General features: G+C 60.3%; 1 protein-coding gene across 3 annotated transcripts in view; it reads right to left on the bottom strand.

Annotated features, from left to right (window-relative positions):
* GDPD3 (glycerophosphodiester phosphodiesterase domain containing 3) overlaps positions 1 to 21,988 on the bottom strand; it is a 35,679-nt gene that overhangs the window by 12,209 nt on the left and 1,482 nt on the right. For 2 of the 3 annotated variants that reach the window (XM_075318553.1, XM_075318552.1), the window contains exons 2-7: positions 21,338 to 21,507; positions 15,708 to 15,843; positions 15,482 to 15,527; positions 15,279 to 15,397; positions 13,931 to 14,020; positions 3,329 to 3,462 (exon numbers count right to left, since the gene is read on the bottom strand). In XM_075318553.1, coding sequence (XP_075174668.1) covers positions 3,329 to 3,462; positions 13,931 to 14,020; positions 15,279 to 15,397; positions 15,482 to 15,527; positions 15,708 to 15,843; positions 21,338 to 21,507 — 695 coding nt within the window. Of the gene's footprint in view, positions 1 to 3,328; positions 3,463 to 13,930; positions 14,021 to 15,278; positions 15,398 to 15,481; positions 15,528 to 15,707; positions 15,844 to 20,420; positions 20,461 to 21,337; positions 21,508 to 21,988 lie in introns of those variants that run through there. The other variant, XM_075318555.1, reaches the window with a different exon arrangement.

The raw sequence follows: 21,988 nt of genomic DNA, 5'->3' as shown, positions 1-21,988 counted from the left end.
CCTGTATACAGCCAGGACCCCCTCACACTGTATACAGCCAGGACCCCCCTCACACTGTATACAGCCAGGACCCCCGCACCCTGTATACAGCAAAGACCCCCCCGCACCCTGTATACAGCCAGGACCCCCTCACACTGTATACATCCAGGACCCCCTCACACTGTATACAGCCAGGACCCCCCTCACACTGTATACATCCAGGACCCTCTCGCACTGTATACAGCCAGGACCCCCGCACCCTGTCTACAGCCAGGACCCCCGCACCCTGTCTACAGCCAGGACCCCCCTCACACTGTATACTGCCAGGACCCCCCTCACACTGTATACAGCCAGGACCCCCCTCACAATGTATACTGCCAGGACCTCACTCACCCTGTATACAACCAGGACCTCACTCACCCTGTATACAGCCAGGACCCCCCTCACACTGTATACTGCCAGGACCCCCCTCACACTGTATACAGCCAGGACCCCCCTCACAATGTATACTGCCAGGACCCCCTCACACTGTATACAGCCAGGACCCCCCCTCACACTGTATACAGCCAGGACCCCCTCACACTGTATACAGCCAGGACCTCACTCACCCTGTATACAGCCAGGACCCCCTCACCCTGTATACAGCCAGGACCCCCCCTCACACTGTATACATCCAGGACCCCCTCACACTGTATACTGCCAGAACCCCCTCACACTGTATACTGCCAGGACCCCCCGCACCCTGTATACAGCCAGGACCCCCGCACACCCTGTATACAGCCAGGACCCCCCTCACACTGTATACAGCCAGGACCCCCGCACCCTGTATACAGCCAGGACCTCCCTCACCCTGTATACAGCCAGGACCCCACTCACACTGTATACAGCCAGGACCCCCCTCACACTGTATACAGCCAGGACCCCCTCACACTGTATACAGCCAGGACCCCCTCACACTGTATACAGCCAGGACCCCCTCACACTGTATACAGCCAGGACCCCCGCACCCTGTATACAGCCAGGACCCCCCTCACACTGTATACAGCCAGGACCCCCCTCACACTGTATACAGCCAGGACCCCCTCACACAGTATACAGCCAGGACCCCCTCACACAGTATACAGCCAGGACCCCGCTCACACTGTATACAGCCAGGACCCCCTCACACTGTATACAGCCAGGACCCCCTCACACTGTATACAGCCAGGTCCCCCCTCACACTGTATACAGCCAGGACCCCCTCACACAGTATACAGCCAGGACCCCCCTCACACTGTATACAGCCAGGACCCCCCCGCACCCTGTATACAGCCAGGACCCCCTCACACTGTATACAGCCAGGACCCCCCCGTACACTGTATACAGCCAGGACCCCCGCACCCTGTATACAGCCAGGACCCCCCTCACACTGTATACATCCAGGACCCCCCTCACACTGTATACAGCCAGGACCCCCTCACACTGTATACAGCCAGGACCCCCTCACACTGTATACAGCCAGGACCCCCTCACACTGTATACAGCCAGGACCCCCTCACACTGTATACAGCCAGGACCCCCTCACACTGTATACAGCCAGGACCCCCCGCACCCTGTATACAGCCAGGACCCCCCTCACACTGTATACTGCCAGGACCCCCTCACACTGTATACAGCCAGGACCCCCTCACACTGTATACAGCCAGGACCCCCTCACACTGTATACAGCCAGGACCCCCCGCACCCTGTATACATCCAGGACCCCCCTCACACTGTATACAGCCAGGACCCCCTCACACTGTATACATCCAGGACCCCCCTCACACTGTATACAGCCAGGACCCCCTCACACTGTATACAGCCAGGACCCCCTCACACTGTATACAGCCAGGACCCCCCTCACACTGTATACTGCCAGGACCCCCTCATACTGTATACTGCCAGGACCCCCTCACACTGTATACAGCCAGGATCCCCCGCACACCCTGTATACAGCCAGGACCCCCGCACCCTGTATACTGCCAGGACCCCCTCACCCTGTATACTGCCAGGACCCCCTCACACTGTATACAGCCAGGATCCCCCGCACACCCTGTATACAGCCAGGACCCCCCGCACCCTGTATACTGCCAGGACCCCCCGCACCCTGTATACAGCCAGGACCCCCCTCACACTGTATACAGCCGGGACCCCCGCACCCTGTATACAGCCGGGACCCCCGCACCCTGTATACAGCCAGGACCCCCTCACACTGTATACAGCCAGGACCCCCCTCACACTGTATACAGCCAGGACCCCCGCACCCTGTATACTGCCAGGACCCCCCTCACACTGTATACAGCCAGGACCCCCACACCCTGTATACAGCCAGGACCCCCCCCCCACACCCTGTATACAGCCAGGACCCCTGCACACTGTATACAGCCAAGATCCCAAGATCCCCCCCCAGGGTACCCTGTATACGGCCAGGACCCCCCCCGTACCCTGTATACGGCCAGGACCCCCCCGTACCCTGTATACGGCCAGGACCCCCCCCGTACCCTGTATACGGCCAGGACCCCCCCGTACCCTGTATACGGCCAGGACACCCTGCACCCTGTATACGGCCAGGACCCCCCCGCACCCTGTATTATACGGCCAGGACACCCCCCCCCCCCCCCCCCGCTCCCTGTATATGGCCAAGACCCCCGCGCTCCCTGTATATGGCCAAGAACCCTCCTCACCCTGTATACGGCCAGGACCCCTCCGTACCCTGTATACGGCCAAGACCCTTGCTCCCTGTATACAGCCAGGACCCCCCCCCCCCCACACCCTGTATACAGCCAGGACCCCCCCCCCCCCCCCCACACCCTGTATACAGCCAGGACCCCTGCACACTGTATACAGCCAAGATCCCCCCCCCAGGGTACCCTGTATACGGCCAGGACCCCCCCCATACCCTGTATACGGCCAGGACCCCCCCCGTACCCTGTATACGGCCAGGGCACCCCCGCGCTCCCTGTATATGGCCAAGAACCCTGTATACGGCCAAGACCCTTGCTCCCTGTATACAGCCAGGACCCCTGCACACCCTGTATACAGCCAAGACCCCCGCTCCCTGTATACTGCCAGGATCCCTGCTCCCTGTATACAGCCAGGACCCCCCCGCACACTGTATATGGCCAGGCCCCCCCCGCACCCTGTATATGGCCAGGACCCCCCGCACCCTGTATACGGCCAGGACCTCTTGCACCCTGTATACGGCCAGGACCCCCCCCGCACCCTATATACGGCCAGTACCCCCCGCACCCTGTAAACGGCCAGGACCCCCGCACCCTGTAAACGGCCAGGACCCCCGCACCCTGTATATCTGTATACACTACACTCTGACCTGTTTATTAAGGACGGCATGAACGTCTCCACCACCGACTCTGGCAAATCCACAAAGGGCAGCAGCCCCGTGTAATAGAGGAGGAGGAGGAGGACGCCCCGGAGAGGGGTGAACATGAACGGCATCTCCGGGTTCTGAGGAGAAGAGGATGAGAAAGTGATCCCAGGAGGATGAGAGACGGCAGCAGCATTGTACAGGGAGTGGAGAGAGGACGTGCGCAGGATGATGAGAGACGGCAGCAGCATTGTACAGGGAGTGGAGAGAGGACGTGTGCAGAGGATGATGAGAGACGGCAGCAGCATTGTACAGGGAGTGGAGAGAGGACGTGCGCAGAGGATGAGAGACGGCAGCAGCATTGTACAGGGAGTGGAGGGAGGACGTGCGCAGAGGATGATGAGAGATGACAGCAGCATTGTACAGGGAGTGGAGAGAGGACGTGCGCAGGATGATGAGAGACAGCAGCAGCATTGTACAGGGAGTGGAGAGAGGACGTGCACAGAGGATGAGAGACGGCAGCAGCATTGTACAGGGAGTGGAGAGAGGACGTGCGCAGAGGATGAGAGACGGCAGCAGCATTGTACAGGGAGTGGAGAGAGGACATGCGCAGGATGAGAGACGGCAGCAGCATTGTACAGGGAGTGGAGTGAGGACGTGCGCAGAGGATGAGAGACGGCAGCAGCATTGTACAGGGAGTGGAGAGAGGACGTGCGCAGGATGATGAGAGACGGCAGCAGCATTGTACAGGGAGTGGAGGGAGGACGTGCGCAGAGGATGAGAGACGGCAGCAGCATTGTAGAGGGAGTGGAGGGAGGACGTGCGCAGAGGATGATGAGAGACGGCAGCAGCATTGTACAGGGAGTGGAGGGAGGACGTGCGCAGAGGATGAGAGACGGCAGCAGCATTGTACAGGGAGTGGAGTGAGGACGTGCGCAGGATGATGAGAGACGGCAGCAGCATTGTACAGGGAGTGGAGGGAGGACGTGCGCAGGAGGATGAGAGACGGCAGCAGCATTGTACAGGGAGTGGAGTGAGGACGTGCGCAGAGGATGATGAGAGACGGCAGCAGCATTGTACAGGGAGTGGAGGGAGGACGTGCGCAGAGGATGATGAGAGACGGCAGCAGCATTGTACAGGGAGTGGAGAGAGGACGTGCGCAGGATGATGAGAGACGGCAGCAGCATTGTAGAGGGAGTGGAGGGAGGACGTGCGCAGAGGATGATGAGAGACGGCAGCAGCATTGTACAGGGAGTGGAGTGAGGACGTGCGCAGAGGATGAGAGACGGCAGCAGCATTGTACAGGGAGTGGAGGGAGGACGTGCGCAGGATGATGAGAGACGGCAGCAGCATTGTACAGGGAGTGGAGGGAGGACGTGCGCAGAGGATGAGAGACGGCAGCAGCATTGTACAAGGAGTGGAGGGAGGACGTGCGCAGAGGATGATGAGAGACAGCAGCAGCATTGTACAGGGAGTGGAGAGAGGACGTGCGCAGAGGATGAGAGACGGCAGCAGCATTGTACAGGGAGTGGAGTGAGGACGTGCGCAGAGGATGAGAGACGGCAGCAGCATTGTACAGGGAGTGGAGGGAGGACGTGCGCAGGATGATGAGAGACGGCAGCAGCATTGTACAGGGAGTGGAGGGAGGACGTGCGCAGGATGATGAGAGACGGCAGCAGCATTGTACAGGGAGTGGAGTGAGGACGTGCGCAGGATGATGAGAGACGGCAGCAGCATTGTACAGGGAGTGGAGTGAGGACATGCGCAGGATGATGAGAGACGGCAGCAGCATTGTACAGGGAGTGGAGTGAGGACGTGCGCAGGAGGATGATGAGAGACGGCAGCAGCATTGTACAGGGAGTGGAGTGAGGACGTGCGCAGAGGATGATGAGAGACGGCAGCAGCATTGTACAGGGAGTGGAGTGAGGACGTGCGCAGGATGATGAGAGACGGCAGCAGCATTGTACAGGGAGTGGAGTGAGGACGTGCGCAGAGGATGATGAGAGACGGCAGCAGCATTGTACAGGGAGTGGAGGGAGGACGTGCGCAGAGGATGATGAGAGACGGCAGCAGCATTGTACAGGGAGTGGAGAGAGGACGTGCGCAGAGGATGAGAGACGGCAGCAGCATTGTACAGGGAGTGGAGTGAGGACGTGCGCAGAGGATGAGAGACGGCAGCAGCATTGTACAGGGAGTGGAGAGAGGACGTGCGCAGGATGATGAGAGACGGCAGCAGCATTGTACAGGGAGTGGAGTGAGGACGTGCGCAGAGGATGAGAGACGGCAGCAGCATTGTACAGGGAGTGGAGAGAGGACGTGCGCAGGATGATGAGAGACGGCAGCAGCATTGTACAGGGAGTGGAGGGAGGACGTGCGCAGAGGATGAGAGACGGCAGCAGCATTGTAGAGGGAGTGGAGGGAGGACGTGCGCAGAGGATGAGAGACGGCAGCAGCATTGTACAGGGAGTGGAGTGAGGACGTGCGCAGGATGATGAGAGACGGCAGCAGCATTGTACAGGGAGTGGAGTGAGGACGTGCACAGAGGATGATGAGAGACGGCAGCAGCATTGTACAGGGAGTGGAGGGAGGACGTGCGCAGAGGATGATGAGAGACGGCAGCAGCATTGTACAGGGAGTGGAGAGAGGACGTGCGCAGAGGATGAGAGACGGCAGCAGCATTGTACAGGGAGTGGAGTGAGGACGTGCGCAGAGGATGAGAGACGGCAGCAGCATTGTACAGGGAGTGGAGTGAGGACGTGCGCAGAGGATGAGAGATGGCAGCAGCATTGTACAGGGAGTGGAGAGAGGACGTGCGCAGGAGGATGAGAGACGGCAGCAGCATTGTACAGGGAGTGGAGTGAGGACGTGTGCAGGAGGATGAGAGACGGCAGCAGCATTGTACAGGGAGTGGAGTGAGGACGTGCGCAGAGGATGAGAGACGGCAGCAGCATTGTACAGGGAGTGGAGTGAGGACGTGCGCAGAGGATGAGAGACGGCAGCAGCATTGTACAGGGAGTGGAGAGAGGACGTGCGCAGGAGGATGAGAGACGGCAGCAGCATTGTACAGGGAGTGGAGTGAGGACGTGCGCAGAGGATGAGAGACGGCAGCAGCATTGTACAGGGAGTGGAGTGAGGACGTGCGCAGAGGATGAGAGACGGAAGCAGCATTGTACAGGGAGTGGAGGGAGGACGTGCGCAGGATGATGAGAGACGGCAGCAGCATTGTACAGGGAGTGGAGGGAGGACGTGCGCAGGATGATGAGAGACGGCAGCAGCATTGTACAGGGAGTGGAGAGAGGACGTGCGCAGGATGATGAGAGACGGCAGCAGCATTGTACAGGGAGTGGAGTGAGGACGTGCGCAGGAGGATGAGAGACGGCAGCAGCATTGTACAGGGAGTGGAGGGAGGACGTGCGCAGGAGGATGAGAGACGGCAGCAGCATTGTACAGGGAGTGGAGGGAGGACGTGCGCAGGATGATGAGAGACGGCAGCAGCATTGTACAGGGAGTGGAGAGAGGACGTGCGCAGAGGATGAGAGACGGCAGCAGCATTGTAGAGGGAGTGGAGTGAGGACGTGCGCAGATGAGAGACGGCAGCAGCATTGTACAGGGAGTGGAGAGAGGACGTGCGCAGGATGATGAGAGACGGCAGCAGCATTGTACAGGGAGTGGAGAGAGGACGTGGGCAGAGGATGAGAGACGGCAGCAGCATTGTACAAGCAGTGGAGAGAGGACGTGGGCAGAGGATGAGAGACGGCAGCAGCATTGTACAGGGAGTGGAGAGAGGACGTGGGCAGAGGATGAGAGACGGCAGCAGCATTGTACAGGGAGTGGAGTGAGGACGTGCGCAGAGGATGAGAGACGGCAGCAGCATTGTACAGGGAGTGGAGAGAGGACGTGCGCAGAGGATGAGAGACGGCAGCAGCATTGTACAGGGAGTGGAGTGAGGACGTGCGCAGAGGATGAGAGACGGCAGCAGCATTGTACAGGGAGTGGAGTGAGGACGTGCGCAGGATGATGAGAGACGGCAGCAGCATTGTACAGGGAGTGGAGAGAGAACGTGCGCAGGAGGATGAGAGACGGCAGCAGCATTGTACAGGGAGTGGAGAGAGAACGTGCGCAGGAGGATGAGAGACGGCAGCAGCATTGTACAGGGAGTGGAGAGAGGACGTGCGCAGGATGATGAGAGACGGCAGCAGCATTGTACAGGGAGTGGAGTGAGGACGTGTGCAGGATGATGAGAGACGGCAGCAGCATTGTACAGGGAGTGGAGAGAGGACGTGCGCAGGAGGATGAGAGACGGCAGCAGCATTGTACAGGGAGTGGAGTGAGGACGTGCGCAGAGGATGAGAGACGGCAGCAGCATTGTACAGGGAGTGGAGTGAGGACGTGCGCAGGATGATGAGAGACGGCAGCAGCATTGTACAGGGAGTGGAGAGAGGACGTGCGCAGAGGATGAGAGACGGCAGCAGCATTGTACAGGGAGTGGAGTGAGGACGTGCGCAGAGGATGAGAGACGGCAGCAGCATTGTACAGGGAGTGGAGTGAGGACATGCGCAGAGGATGAGAGACGGCAGCAGCATTGTACAGGGAGTAGAGTGAGGACGTGCGCAGAGGATGAGAGACGGCAGCAGCATTGTACAGGGAGTGGAGAGAGGACGTGCGCAGAGGATGAGAGACGGCAGCAGCATTGTACAGGGAGTGGAGTGAGGACGTGCGCAGAGGATGATGAGAGATGACAGCAGCATTGTACAGGGAGTGGAGAGAGGACGTGCGCAGAGGATGAGAGACGGCAGCAGCATTGTACAGGGAGTGGAGTGAGGACGTGCGCAGAGGATGATGAGAGACGGCAGCAGCATTGTACAGGGAGTGGAGAGAGGACGTGCGCAGAGGATGAGAGACGGCAGCAGCATTGTACAGGGAGTGGAGTGAGGACGTGCGCAGGAGGATGAGAGACGGCAGCAGCATTGTACAGGGAGTGGAGAGAGGACGTGCGCAGAGGATGAGAGACGGCAGCAGCATTGTACAGGGAGTGGAGTGAGGACGTGCGCAGGAGGATGAGAGACGGCAGCAGCATTGTACAGGGAGTGGAGAGAGGACGTGCGCAGAGGATGAGAGACGGCAGCAGCATTGTACAGGGAGTGGAGTGAGGACGTGCGCAGGAGGATGAGAGACGGCAGCAGCATTGTACAGGGAGTGGAGTGAGGACGTGCGCAGGAGGATGAGAGACGGCAGCAGCATTGTACAGGGAGTGGAGTGAGGACGTGCGCAGAGGATGATGAGAGACGGCAGCAGCATTGTACAGGGAGTGGAGAGAGGACGTGCGCAGAGGATGAGAGACGGCAGCAGCATTGTACAGGGAGTGGAGTGAGGACGTGCGCAGGATGATGAGAGACGGCAGCAGCATTGTACAGGGAGTGGAGAGAGGACGTGCGCAGAGGATGAGAGACGGCAGCAGCATTGTACAGGGAGTGGAGTGAGGACGTGCGCAGGAGGATGAGAGACGGCAGCAGCATTGTACAGGGAGTGGAGAGAGGACGTGCGCAGAGGATGAGAGACGGCAGCAGCATTGTACAGGGAGTGGAGAGAGGACGTGCGCAGGAGGATGAGAGACGGCAGCAGCATTGTACAGGGAGTGGAGTGAGGACGTGCGCAGAGGATGAGAGATGGCAGCAGCATTGTACAGGGAGTGGAGTGAGGACGTGCGCAGGATGATGAGAGACGGCAGCAGCATTGTACAGGGAGTGGAGTGAGGACGTGCGCAGGATGATGAGAGACGGCAGCAGCATTGTACAGGGAGTGGAGTGAGGACGTGCGCAGGATGATGAGAGACGGCAGCAGCATTGTACAGGGAGTGGAGTGAGGACGTGCGCAGAGGATGAGAGACGGCAGCAGCATTGTACAGGGAGTGGAGTGAGGACGTGCGCAGAGGATGAGAGACGGCAGCAGCATTGTACAGGGAGTGGAGAGAGGACGTGCGCAGAGGATGAGAGACGGCAGCAGCATTGTACAGGGAGTGGAGAGAGGACGTGCGCAGGATGATGAGAGACGGCAGCAGCATTGTACAGGGAGTGGAGTGAGGACGTGCGCAGAGGATGAGAGACGGCAGCAGCATTGTACAGGGAGTGGAGTGAGGACGTGCGCAGGAGGATGATGAGAGACGGCAGCAGCATTGTACAGGGAGTGGAGAGAGGACGTGCGCAGGAGGATGAGAGACGGCAGCAGCATTGTACAGGGAGTGGAGAGAGGACGTGCGCAGGATGATGAGAGACGGCAGCAGCATTGTACAGGGAGTGGAGTGAGGACGTGCGCAGAGGATGAGAGACGGCAGCAGCATTGTACAGGGAGTGGAGTGAGGACGTGCGCAGGATGATGAGAGACGGCAGCAGCATTGTACAGGGAGTGGAGTGAGGACGTGCGCAGAGGATGAGAGACGGCAGCAGCATTGTACAGGGAGTGGAGTGAGGACGTGCGCAGGAGGATGATGAGAGACGGCAGCAGCATTGTACAGGGAGTGGAGAGAGGACGTGCGCAGGAGGATGAGAGACGGCAGCAGCATTGTACAGGGAGTGGAGAGAGGACGTGCGCAGAGGATGAGAGACGGCAGCAGCATTGTACAGAGAGTGGAGAGAGGACGTGCGCAGGGGGATGATGAGAGACGGCAGCAGCATTGTACAGGGAGTGGAGAGAGGACGTGCGCAGAGGATGAGAGACGGCAGCAGCATTGTACAGGGAGTGGAAAGAGGACGTGCGCAGAGGATGAGAGACGGCAGCAGCATTGTACAGGGAGTGGAGGGAGGACGTGCGCAGAGGATGAGAGACGGCAGCAGCATTGTACAGGGAGTGGAGTGAGGACGTGCGCAGAGGATGAGAGACGGCAGCAGCATTGTACAGGGAGTGGAGAGAGGACGTGCGCAGAGGATGATGAGAGACGGCAGCAGCATTGTACAGGGTGTGGAGTGAGGACGTGCGCAGAGGATGATGAGAGACGGCAGCAGCATTGTACAGGGAGTGGAGAGAGGACGTGCGCAGAGGATGAGAGACGGCAGCAGCATTGTACAGGGAGTGGAGTGAGGACGTGCGCAGAGGATGATGAGAGATGGCAGCAGCATTGTACAGGGAGTGGAGAGAGGACGTGCGCAGAGGATGATGAGAGACGGCAGCAGCATTGTACAGGGTGTGGAGTGAGGACGTGCGCAGAGGATGATGAGAGACGGCAGCAGCATTGTACAGGGAGTGGAGAGAGGACGTGCGCAGAGGATGAGAGACGGCAGCAGCATTGTACAGGGAGTGGAGAGAGGACGTGCGCAGAGGATGATGAGAGACGGCAGCAGCATTGTACAGGGTGTGGAGTGAGGACGTGCGCAGAGGATGATGAGAGACGGCAGCAGCATTGTACAGGGAGTGGAGAGAGGACGTGCGCAGAGGATGAGAGACGGCAGCAGCATTGTACAGGGAGTGGAGAGAGGACGTGCGCAGAGGATGATGAGAGATGGCAGCAGCATTGTACAGGGAGTGGAGAGAGGACGTGCGCAGAGGATGATGAGAGATGGCAGCAGCATTGTACAGGGAGTGGAGAGAGGACGTGCGCAGAGGATGATGAGAGATGGCAGCAGCATTGTACAGGGAGTGGAGAGAGGACGTGCGCAGAGGATGATGAGAGACGGCAGCAGCATTGTACAGGGAGTGGAGTGAGAACGTGCGCAGAGGATGAGAGACGGCAGCAGCATTGTACAGGGAGTGGAGAGAGGACATGCGCAGAGGATGAGAGACGGCAGCAGCATTGTACAGGGAGTGGAGAGAGGACGTGCACAGAGTATGAGAGACGGCAGCAGCATTGTACAGGGAGTGGAGTGAGGACGTGCGCAGAGGATGAGAGACGGCAGCAGCATTGTACAGGGAGTGGAGAGAGGACGTGCGCAGAGGATGATGAGAGACGGCAGCAGCATTGTACAGGGAGTGGAGTGAGGACGTGCGCAGGAGGATGAGAGACGGCAGCAGCATTGTACAGGGAGTGGAGTGAGGACGTGCGCAGGAGGATGATGAGAGACGGCAGCAGCATTGTACAGGGAGTGGAGTGAGGACGTGCGCAGGATGATGAGAGACGACAGCAGCATTGTACAGGGAGTGGAGAGAGGACGTGCGCAGAGGATGAGAGACGGCAGCAGCATTGTACAGGGAGTGGAGTGAGGACGTGCGCAGAGGATGAGAGACGGCAGCAGCATTGTACAGGGAGTGGAGAGAGGACGTGCGCAGAGGATGAGAGACGGCAGCAGCATTGTACAGGGAGTGGAGAGAGGACGTGCGCAGAGGATGAGAGACGGCAGCAGCATTGTAGAGGGAGTGGAGTGAGGATGTGCGCAGGAGGATGAGAGACGGCAGCAGCATTGTACAGGGAGTGGAGAGAGGACGTGCGCAGAGGATGAGAGACGGCAGCAGCATTGTACAGGGAGTGGAGAGAGGACGTGCGCAGGATGATGAGAGACGGCAGCAGCATTGTACAGGGAGTGGAGAGAGGACGTGCGCAGAGGATGAGAGACGGCAGCAGCATTGTACAGGGAGTGGAGTGAGGACGTGGGCAGGATGATGAGAGACGGCAGCAGCATTGTACAGGGAGTGGAGTGAGGACGTGCGCAGGATGATGAGAGACGGCAGCAGCATTGTACAGGGAGTGGAGAGAGGACGTGCGCAGAGGATGAGAGACGGCAGCAGCATTGTACAGGGAGTGGAGAGAGGACGTGCGCAGAGGATGAGAGACGGCAGCAGCATTGTACAGGGAGTGGAGAGAGGACGTGCGCAGAGGATGAGAGACGGCAGCAGCATTGTACAGGGAGTGGAGAGAGGACGTGCGCAGAGGATGAGAGACGGCAGCAGCATTGTACAGGGAGTGGAGTGAGGACGTGCGCAGGATGATGAGAGACGGCAGCAGCATTGTACAGGGAGTGGAGTGAGGACGTGCGCAGGATGATGAGAGACGGCAGCAGCATTGTACAGGGAGTGGAGAGAGGACGTGCGCAGGATGATGAGAGACGGCAGCAGCATTGTACAGGGAGTGGAGAGAGGACGTGCGCAGAGGATGAGAGACGGAAGCAGCATTGTACAGGGAGTGGAGAGAGGACGTGCGCAGAGGATGAGAGACGGCAGCAGCATTGTACAGGGAGTGGAGTGAGGACGTGCGCAGGATGATGAGAGACGGCAGCAGCATTGTACAGGGAGTGGAGAGAGGACGTGCGCAGAGGATGAGAGACGGCAGCAGCATTGTACAGGGAGTGGAGAGAGGACGTGCGCAGAGGATGAGAGACGGCAGCAGCATTGTACAGGGAGTGGAGTGAGGACGTGCGCAGGAGGATGAGAGACGGCAGCAGCATTGTACAGGGAGTGGAGGGAGGACGTGCGCAGGATGATGAGAGACGGCAGCAGCATTGTACAGGGAGTGGAGAGAGGACGTGCGCAGAGGATGATGAGAGACGGCAGCAGCATTGTACAGGGAGTGGAGTGAGGACGTGCGCAGAGGATGAGAGACGGCAGCAGCATTGTACAGGGAGTGGAGTGAGGACGTGTGCAGGAGGATGAGAGACGGCAGCAGCATTGTACAGGGAGTGGAGTGAGGACGTGCGCAGGAGGATGAGAGACGGCAGCAGCATTGTACAGGGAGTGGAGTGAGGACGTGCGCAGGATGATGAGAGACGGCAGCAGCATTGTACAGGGAGTGGAGTGAGGACGTGCGCAGGAGGATGAGAGACGGCAGCAGCATTGTACAGGGAGTGGAGGGAGGACGTGCGCAGGATGATGAGAGACGGCAGCAGCATTGTACAGGGAGTGGAGTGAGGACGTGCGCAGAGGATGATGAGAGACGGCAGCAGCATTGTACAGGGAGTGGAGTGAGGACGTGCGCAGGATGATGAGAGACGGCAGCAGCATTGTACAGGGAGTGGAGAGAGGACGTGCGCAGAGGATGATGAGAGATGGCAGCAGCATTGTACAGGGAGTGGAGAGAGGACGTGCGCAGAGGATGATGAGAGACGGCAGCAGCATTGTACAGGGAGTGGAGTGAGGACGTGCGCAGAGGATGAGAGACGGCAGCAGCATTGTACAGGGAGTGGAGTGAGGACGTGCGCAGGATGATGAGAGACGGCAGCAGCATTGTACAGGGAGTGGAGTGAGGACGTGCGCAGGATGATGAGAGACGGCAGCAGCATTGTACAGGGAGTGGAGAGAGGACGTGCGCAGAGGATGATGAGAGACGGCAGCAGCATTGTACAGGGAGTGGAGTGAGGACGTGCGCAGAGGATGAGAGACAGCAGCAGCATTGTACAGGGAGTGGAGTGAGGACGTGCGCAGGATGAGAGGAGTAGTGGGGAAGACATGTGAAGTAGTGGTCAGGAGGAGCAATGTCATAAGGAGGAAGAAAGATGGGAGTAGTAGTACCGAGGAGGGGTGACTGGGAGAATGATGGGGAAGTGTTAGTGAAGGGGAGATGATGGCAGTACTGGGCAGTGCGAGAGAGGAGAAGGGGCATGAGCAGCCCTCAGGAGGAGAGGAGTCGGGCAGTATATAGGATAGCAGGGAGTGGTGGTGACAGAGGAGGAGGAGGATGAGTGGTGCTACCTCCTGACGACATTTCTTCATGACTTTGTCGCTGGTGCTGGCCCAGATGGTTCTCTCCATGCGCTGGTATTTCTTCACGAGCTCCGACACCTGGCACACAATGATGAGATTACTGTCTACGGGCACATAGGGGGCACACGGAGGGAGGCACACAGCGGGCACAAAGGGGGCACACGGCGGGAGGCACATAGGGGGCGCACGGAGGGAGCCACACAGCGGGCGCATAGGGTGCACACGGCGGGAGGCACACAGCGGGCACATAGGGGGCACACGGAGGAAGGCACATAGGGGGCGCACGGAGGGAGGCACACAGCGGGCACATAGGGTGCACACGGCGGGAGGCACACAGCGGGCACATAGGGGGCACACGGAGGAAGGCACACAGCGGGCACATAGGGGGCGCACGGAGGGAGGCACACAGCGGGCACATAGGGGGCACACGGCGGGAGGCACACAGCGGGCACATAGGGGGCACATACGGGACACACTGGGGGCACATACGGGACACAAGGCGGGAGGCACACAGTGGGCACATGGGGGGACACACAATGGGCACGTGAGCACATACAGGGCACACAGTGGGCACATAGGGGGAGGCACATACGGGGGCACACGGTGGGAGGCACACAGCGGGCACATAGGGGGCCCATGGTGCGGGGCACACACAGTGGGCACAGGGGCACATACAGGGCACACAGTGGGTACATAGGGGGAGGCACATACGGGGCACACGGTGGGAGGCACACAGCGGGCACATAGGGGGCCCATGGTGCGGGGCATATGGGGGGACACACAGTGGGCACGGGGGCACATACAGGGCACACAGTGGGTACATAGGGGGAGGCACATACGGGGCACACGGTGGGAGGCACACAGCGGGCACATAGGGGGCCCATGGTGCAAGGCACATGGGGGGACACACAGTGGGCACGGGGGCACATACAGGGCACACAGTGGGTACATAGGGGGAGGCACATACGGGGCACACGGTGGAAGGCACACAGCGGGCAGATAGGGGGGAAACAGTGGGCATATGGGGCAGATAGATGGCACACAGGGGAACATAGGGGGCACACAGCGGGCATATGAGGGCACAGGGGCACACCGCGGGCATATGGGGGGGAATAGGGTGCACACTGAGGGCACACAGAGAACACATAGGGGGCACACAGAGGCCACAAGGCAGCACACGGGCAGATGGCAGGCACATAGGGGGAGGCATACAGCAGGCACATGGGGTGAGGGGCACATAGGGGGCACACACGGTGGAGACACGGCAGGCACGTGGGGGGATATAGGGGCACACCATGGGCACATGGCGGGCACTGCCCTCCCCAGCAGTAGTTACCTTTCTGATCAGCTCGTCACTGTCCTCCTTGATCTCCACATTGATGGGCTTCTCCGGGAATCTCTGGAAGACCTCCTCCAGCAGAGGGATCCGGTGGTCTGCGCCCGACGAGATGTGACCTGAGACACAAACGTCACCGGGAAAGCTGGGACTTATAGTTCTCCTACAGTCCGAAGGCTACAAGATCCTCAACTCCGGCCTACCTGGCAAGAAGGTGACCTCCAGAGACTCCTTATAATGCGGCAGCTCCTGGGGGGAGAAGACACGTCATAGACTGTAACACACGGCTCAGGACTCCAGTCCCTGCAGATTTATTTACATTAGATACATTGTAGCAAACCCTCAGCTGTGATAGTGACCGCAGCGAGCAGAGCTATTGTAGGAAGGAGCCGCGGCCCAGAAGGTAATATCCGCAGGCACCGCTGATACCTCGTATGTGACGTCCTCTATGTTCACATCGTGTCCTGTTTGCCGTAATAAATTGCCGTCATGTGACACCACAACGCGGCCATCTTTAGTCATGTGACAGTCCAGCTCCAGGAGGTCGGTGTGATGGGCGACAGCGCTGCAAGAAAAGGAACAGTTAAAGGGGCTGTCCAGGGGGTATCGGGGCAGTACAAATATTGCTGCCCCCCACAGATCACCGCTGCCCCCCGCAGATCACCGCTGCCCCCTATAGATCACCGCTGCCCCCTACAGATCACCGCTGCCTACTACAGATCACCGCTGCCCCCTACAGATCACCGCTGCCCCCTACAGATCACCACTGCCTCCTACAGATCACCGCTGCCCCCTACAGATCACCGCTGCCCCCTACAGATCACCGCTGCCTCCTACAGATCACTGCTGCCCCCCACAGATCACCGCTGCCCACTACAGATCAACGCTGCCCCCCGCAGATCACCACTGCCACCTACAGATCACCGCTGCCCCCTACAGATCACCACTGCCTCCTACAGATCACCACTGCCTCCTACAGATCACCGCTGCCCCCTACAGATCACCGCTGCCCCCTACAGATCACCGCTGCCCCCTACAGATCACCGCTGCCCCCTACAGATCACCGCTGCCTCCTACAGATCACCACTGCCACCTACAGATCAACGCTGCCTCCTTCAGATCACCGCTGCCACCTACAGATCACCGCTGCCTCCTTCAGATCACCGCTGCCTCCTACAGATCACCGCTGCCCCCCACAGATCACGACCGCTGCCCCCCACAGATCACCACCGCTGCCCCCCACAGATCACCGCTGCCTCCTACAGATCACCGCTGCCTCCTACAGATCACCGCTGCCCCCTACAGATCACCGCTGCCTCCTACAGATCACCGCTGCCTCCTACAGATCACCGCTGCCCCCACAGATCACCGCTGCCCCCCGCAGATCACCGCTGCCCCCTACAGATCACCACTGCCACCTACAGATCAACGCTGCCTCCTTCAGATCACCGCTGCCACCTACAGATCACCGCTGCCTCCTTCAGATCACCGCTGCCTCCTACAGATCACCGCTGCCCCCCACAGATCACGACCGCTGCCCCCCACAGATCACCACCGCTGCCCCCCACAGATCACCGCTGCCTCCTACAGATCACCGCTGCCTCCTACAGATCACCGCTGCCCCCTACAGATCACCGCTGCCTCCTACAGATCACCGCTGCCCCCACAGATCACCGCTGCCCCCCGCAGATCACCGCTGCCCCCCACAGATCACCGCTGCCTCCTACAGATCACCGCTGCCTCCTACAGATCAACGCTGCCCCCTACAGATCACCGCTGCCTCCTACAGATCACCGCTGCCCCCCACAGATCACGACCGCTGCCCCCACAGATCACCACCGCTGCCCCCACAGATCACCACCGCTGCCCCCCACAGATCACCACCGCTGCCCCCACAGATCACCGCTGCCTCCTACAGATCACCGCTGCCTCCTACAGATCACCGCTGCCTCCTACAGATCAACGCTGGCCCCTACAGATCACCGCTGCCCCCCGCAGATCACCGCTGCCCCCTACAGATCACCGCTGCCCCCTACAGATCACCGCTGCCTCCTACAGATCAACGCTGCCCACTACAGATCACCGCTGCCTCCTACAGATCACCGCTGCCCCCCACAGATCACCGCTGCCTCCTACAGATCACCGCTGCCTCCTACAGATCAACGCTGCCCCCTACAGATCACCGCTGCCCCCCGCAGATCACCGCTGCCTCCTACAGATCACCGCTGCCTCCTACAGATCACCGCTGCCTCCTACAGATCACCGCTTCCTCCTACAGATCACCGCTGCCTCCTACAGATCACCGCTGCCTCCTACAGATCACCGCTGCCTCCTACAGATCACCGCTGCCTCCTACAGATCAACGCTGCCCCCTACAGATCACCGCTGCCTCCTACAGATCACCGCTGCCCCCCACAGATCACCGCTGCCCCCCACAGATCACGACCGCTGCCCCCCACAGATCACCACCGCTGCCCCCACAGATCACCGCTGCCTCCTACAGATCAACGCTGCCCCCTACAAATCACCGCTGCCCCCCGCAGATCACCGCTGCCCCCTACAGATCACCGCTGCCCCCTACAGATCACCGCTGCCTCCTACAGATCAACGCTGCCCCCTACAGATCACCGCTGCCCCCCACAGATCACCGCTGCCCCCCACAGATCACCACTGCCTCCTACAGATCACCGCTGCCCCCCACAGATCACCGCTGCCCCCCACAGATCACGACCGCTGCCCCCCACAGATCACCACCGCTGCCCCCACAGATCACCGCTGCCTCCTACAGATCACCGCTGCCTCCTACAGATCACCGCTGCCCCCCACAGATCACCGCTGCCTCCTACAGATCACCGCTGCCCCCTACAGATCACCGCTTCCTCCTACAGATCACCGCTGCCTCCTACAGATCACCGCTGCCCCCTACAGATCACCGCTGCCTCCTACAGATCACCGCTGCCTCCTACAGATCACCGCTGCCTCCTACAGATCAACGCTGCCCCTACAGATCACCGCTGCCCCCCACAGATCACGACCGCTGCCCCCCACAGATCACCACCGCTGCCCCCACAGATCACCGCTGCCTCCTACAGATCACCGCTGCCTCCTACAGATCACCGCTGCCCCCCACAGATCACCGCTGCCTCCTACAGATCACCGCTGCCCCCTACAGATCACCGCTTCCTCCTACAGATCACCGCTGCCTCCTACAGATCACCGCTGCCCCCTACAGATCACCGCTGCCTCCTACAGATCACCGCTGCCTCCTACAGATCAACGCTGCCCCTACAGATCACCGCTGCCTCCTACAGATCACCGCTGCACCCCACAGATCACCGCTGCCCCCCACAGATCACGACCGCTGCCCCCCACAGATCACCACCGCTGCCCCCACAGATCACCGCTGCCTCCTACAGATCAACGCTGCCCCCTACAGATCACCGCTGCCTCCTACAGATCACCGCTGCCCCCACAGATCACCGCTGCCCCCCACAGATCACCGCTGCCTCCTACAGATCAACGCTGCCCCCTACAGATCACCGCTGCCCCCCGCAGATCACCGCTGCCCCCTACAGATCACCGCTGCCCCCTACAGATCACCGCTGCCTCCTACAGATCAACGCTGCCCCCTACAGATCACCGCTGCCTCCTACAGATCACCGCTGCCCCCCACAGATCACCGCTGCCTCCTACAGATCACCGCTGCCTCCTACAGATCACCGCTGCCCCCCACAGATCACCGCTGCCCCCCCACAGATCACCACCGCTGCCCCCCACAGATCACCACCGCTGCCTCCTACAGATCACCGCTGCCTCCTACAGATCACCGCTGCCCCCTACAGATCACCGCTGCCTCCCACAGATCACTGCTGTCTCCTACAGATCACCGCTGCCCCCTACAGATCACCGCTGCCTCCTACAGATCACCGCTGCCTCCTACAGATCACCGCTGCCTCCTACAGATCACCGCTGCCCCCTACAGATCACCGCTGCCCCCCACAGATCACTGCTGTCTCCTACAGATCACCGCTGCCCCCCACAGATCACTGCTGTCTCCTACAGATCACCGCTGCCTCCTACAGATCACCGCTGCCCCCCACAGATCACCGCTGCCCCCCACAGATCACCGCTGCCCCCTACAGATCACCGCTGCCTCCTACAGATCACCACCGCTGCCCCCCACAGATCACCGCTGCCTTCTACAGATCACCGCTGCCCCCCACAGATCACCGCTGCCCCCTACAGATCAGTGCTGCCCTCCACAGATCACCGCTGCCTTCTACAGATCACCGCTGCCCCCCACAGATCACCGCTGCCCCCCACAGATCAGTGCTGCCCTCCACAGATCAATGCTACCCCGACAGATCAATCCTGCCCCTCACAGATCAATGCTGCCCCTCACAGATCACCGCTGCCTCCTACAGATGACCGCTGCCCCCCACAGATCAGTGCTGCCCTCCACAGATCAACGCTGCCCCCACAGATCACCGCTGCCCCCCACAGATCACTGCTGCCCCCCACAGATCAACGCTGCCCCCCACAGATCAACGCTGCCCCTCACAGATCACCACCGTCCCCACAGATCACCGCTGCCCCCTACAGATCACCGCTGCCCCCCAACAGATCACTGCTGCCTCCTACAGATCACCGCTGCCCCCCACAGATCAATGCTGCCCCCCTTCAGATCCACTGCTGCCCCCCCAGATCAACGCTGCCCCCCACAGATCACCACCGCCCCCACATATCACCGCTGCCTCCTACAGATCACCGCTGCCTCCTACAAGATCACCGCTACTCCCCACAGATCACTGCTACCCCCACAGATCACCGCTATCCCCCACAGATCACCACCGCCCCAACGGATCCACCGCTGCCCTCCACAGATCACCACTTCCCTCCACAGATCAATGCTACCCCCCCACAGATCAACACTGCCCCCAACAGATCACCGCTGCCCCACAGATCACCGCTACCCCCCACAGATCACCGCTGCCCCCCACAGATCACCGCTGCCCCCCACAGATCACCACCGCCCCTCACAGATCACCGCTGACATCCACAGATCAATGCTGCCCCCACAGATCAACGCTGCCCCCCACAGATCAACGCTGCCCCCACAGATCAACGCTGCCCCCCACTTACTTATCGAATGCCTCCATGGTGTTCTCTATCCTTCTCTCCGGCTCCTGGAGGACAGAGGGACATGATGAGCAGGACAGTGTGACTATCACCCATCTTTCCCGGGCTCCTGACCGGTGACTCTCCTGCATTTTACATTCTGAGCTATGGGAAGGTCTGACAACCTCAGCAGCAGCTGTCATTACATGGTCAGGGGTTGTCACTGAACTAGGTGACATCCGGATTACAGGTGGGCCCCCCCTCCTATAATACAGGGTAACATGTGGGGGTGCCGGGGGGCCACTCGTGGCAGGACTTACCCCCTCGGTGGGAGCCCCCCCTCCGATAATACAGGGTAACATGTGGGGGTGCCGGGGGCCACCCGTGGCAGGACTTACCCCCTCGGTGGGAGCCCCCCCTCCTATAATACAGGGTAACATGTGGGGGTGCCGGGGGCCACCTGTGGCAGGACTTACCCCCTCGGTGGGAGCCCCCCTCCTATAATACAGGGTAACATGTGGGGGTGCCGGGGGCCACCTGTGGCAGGACTTACCCCCTCGGTGGGAGCCCCCCTCCTATAATACAGGGTAACATGTGGGGTTGCCGGGGGACACCTGTGGCAGGACTTACCCCCTCGGTGGGAGCCCCCCCTCCTATAATACAGGGTAACATGTGGGGGTGCCGGGGGCCACCTGTGGCAGGACTTACCCCCCTCGGTGGGAGCCCCCCTCCTATAATACAGGGTAACATGTGGGGGTGCCGGGGGCCACCTGTGGCAGGACTTACCCCCTCGGTGGGAGCCCCCCTCCTATAATACAGGGTAACATGTGGGGGTGCCGGTGGCCACCTGTGGCAGGACTTACCCCCTCGGTGGGAGCCCCCCCTCCTATAATACAGGGTAACATGTGGGGGTGCCGGGGGCCACCTGTGGCAGGACTTACCCCCTCGGTGGGAGATGTGGCGGCAGTGGAAGGCCAGCCTCTTCTTCTTCTGCAGGATGTGAGGGTTCTTCAGTAAGTAATAGGAGGTGGCGGCGTAGCCCCCAGGACTGGCAGCAGGTAATATAGGGGGCGCACCATGGCGAGGAGATGGGGCACAGCAGCAGCAGGACCTGAGAGAAGAGACCCCAGAGAAGTCATCCATCTGCAGGATGTGGAGGACACAGAGGATGGGAGGAGGGATGCTCCTCTGCACATCACAGCAGCCGCCTCCTCACTGCGCCTGCCATGGGCACTGCCCGGAAAATCTCCTCTCCTCAGTGCCCAGAAACGAAGATCTGCACCGTAATATGTCTGCTGGGCAGGGAAATGTCCTCACACGTCCTCTACTGCCACACGGCGTCCTCTACTGCCACACGGCGTCCTCTACTGCCACACTGCATCCTCTACTGCCACACTGCATCCTCTACTGCCACACGGCGTCCTCTACTGCCACACGGCGTCCTCTACTGCCACACGGCGTCCTCTACTGCCACACGGTGTCCTCTACTGCCACAGGGCGTCCTCTACTGCCACACTGCATCCTCTACTGCCACACTGCATCCTCTACTGCCACACTGCATCCTCTACTGCCACACTGCGTCCTCTACTGCC

Source organism: Anomaloglossus baeobatrachus, chromosome 7, assembly GCF_048569485.1.
Source record: "Anomaloglossus baeobatrachus isolate aAnoBae1 chromosome 7, aAnoBae1.hap1, whole genome shotgun sequence".
Classification (NCBI taxonomy): Eukaryota; Metazoa; Chordata; class Amphibia; order Anura; family Aromobatidae; genus Anomaloglossus; species Anomaloglossus baeobatrachus.
This window is presented reverse-complemented; position numbering and strand designations above follow the sequence as displayed.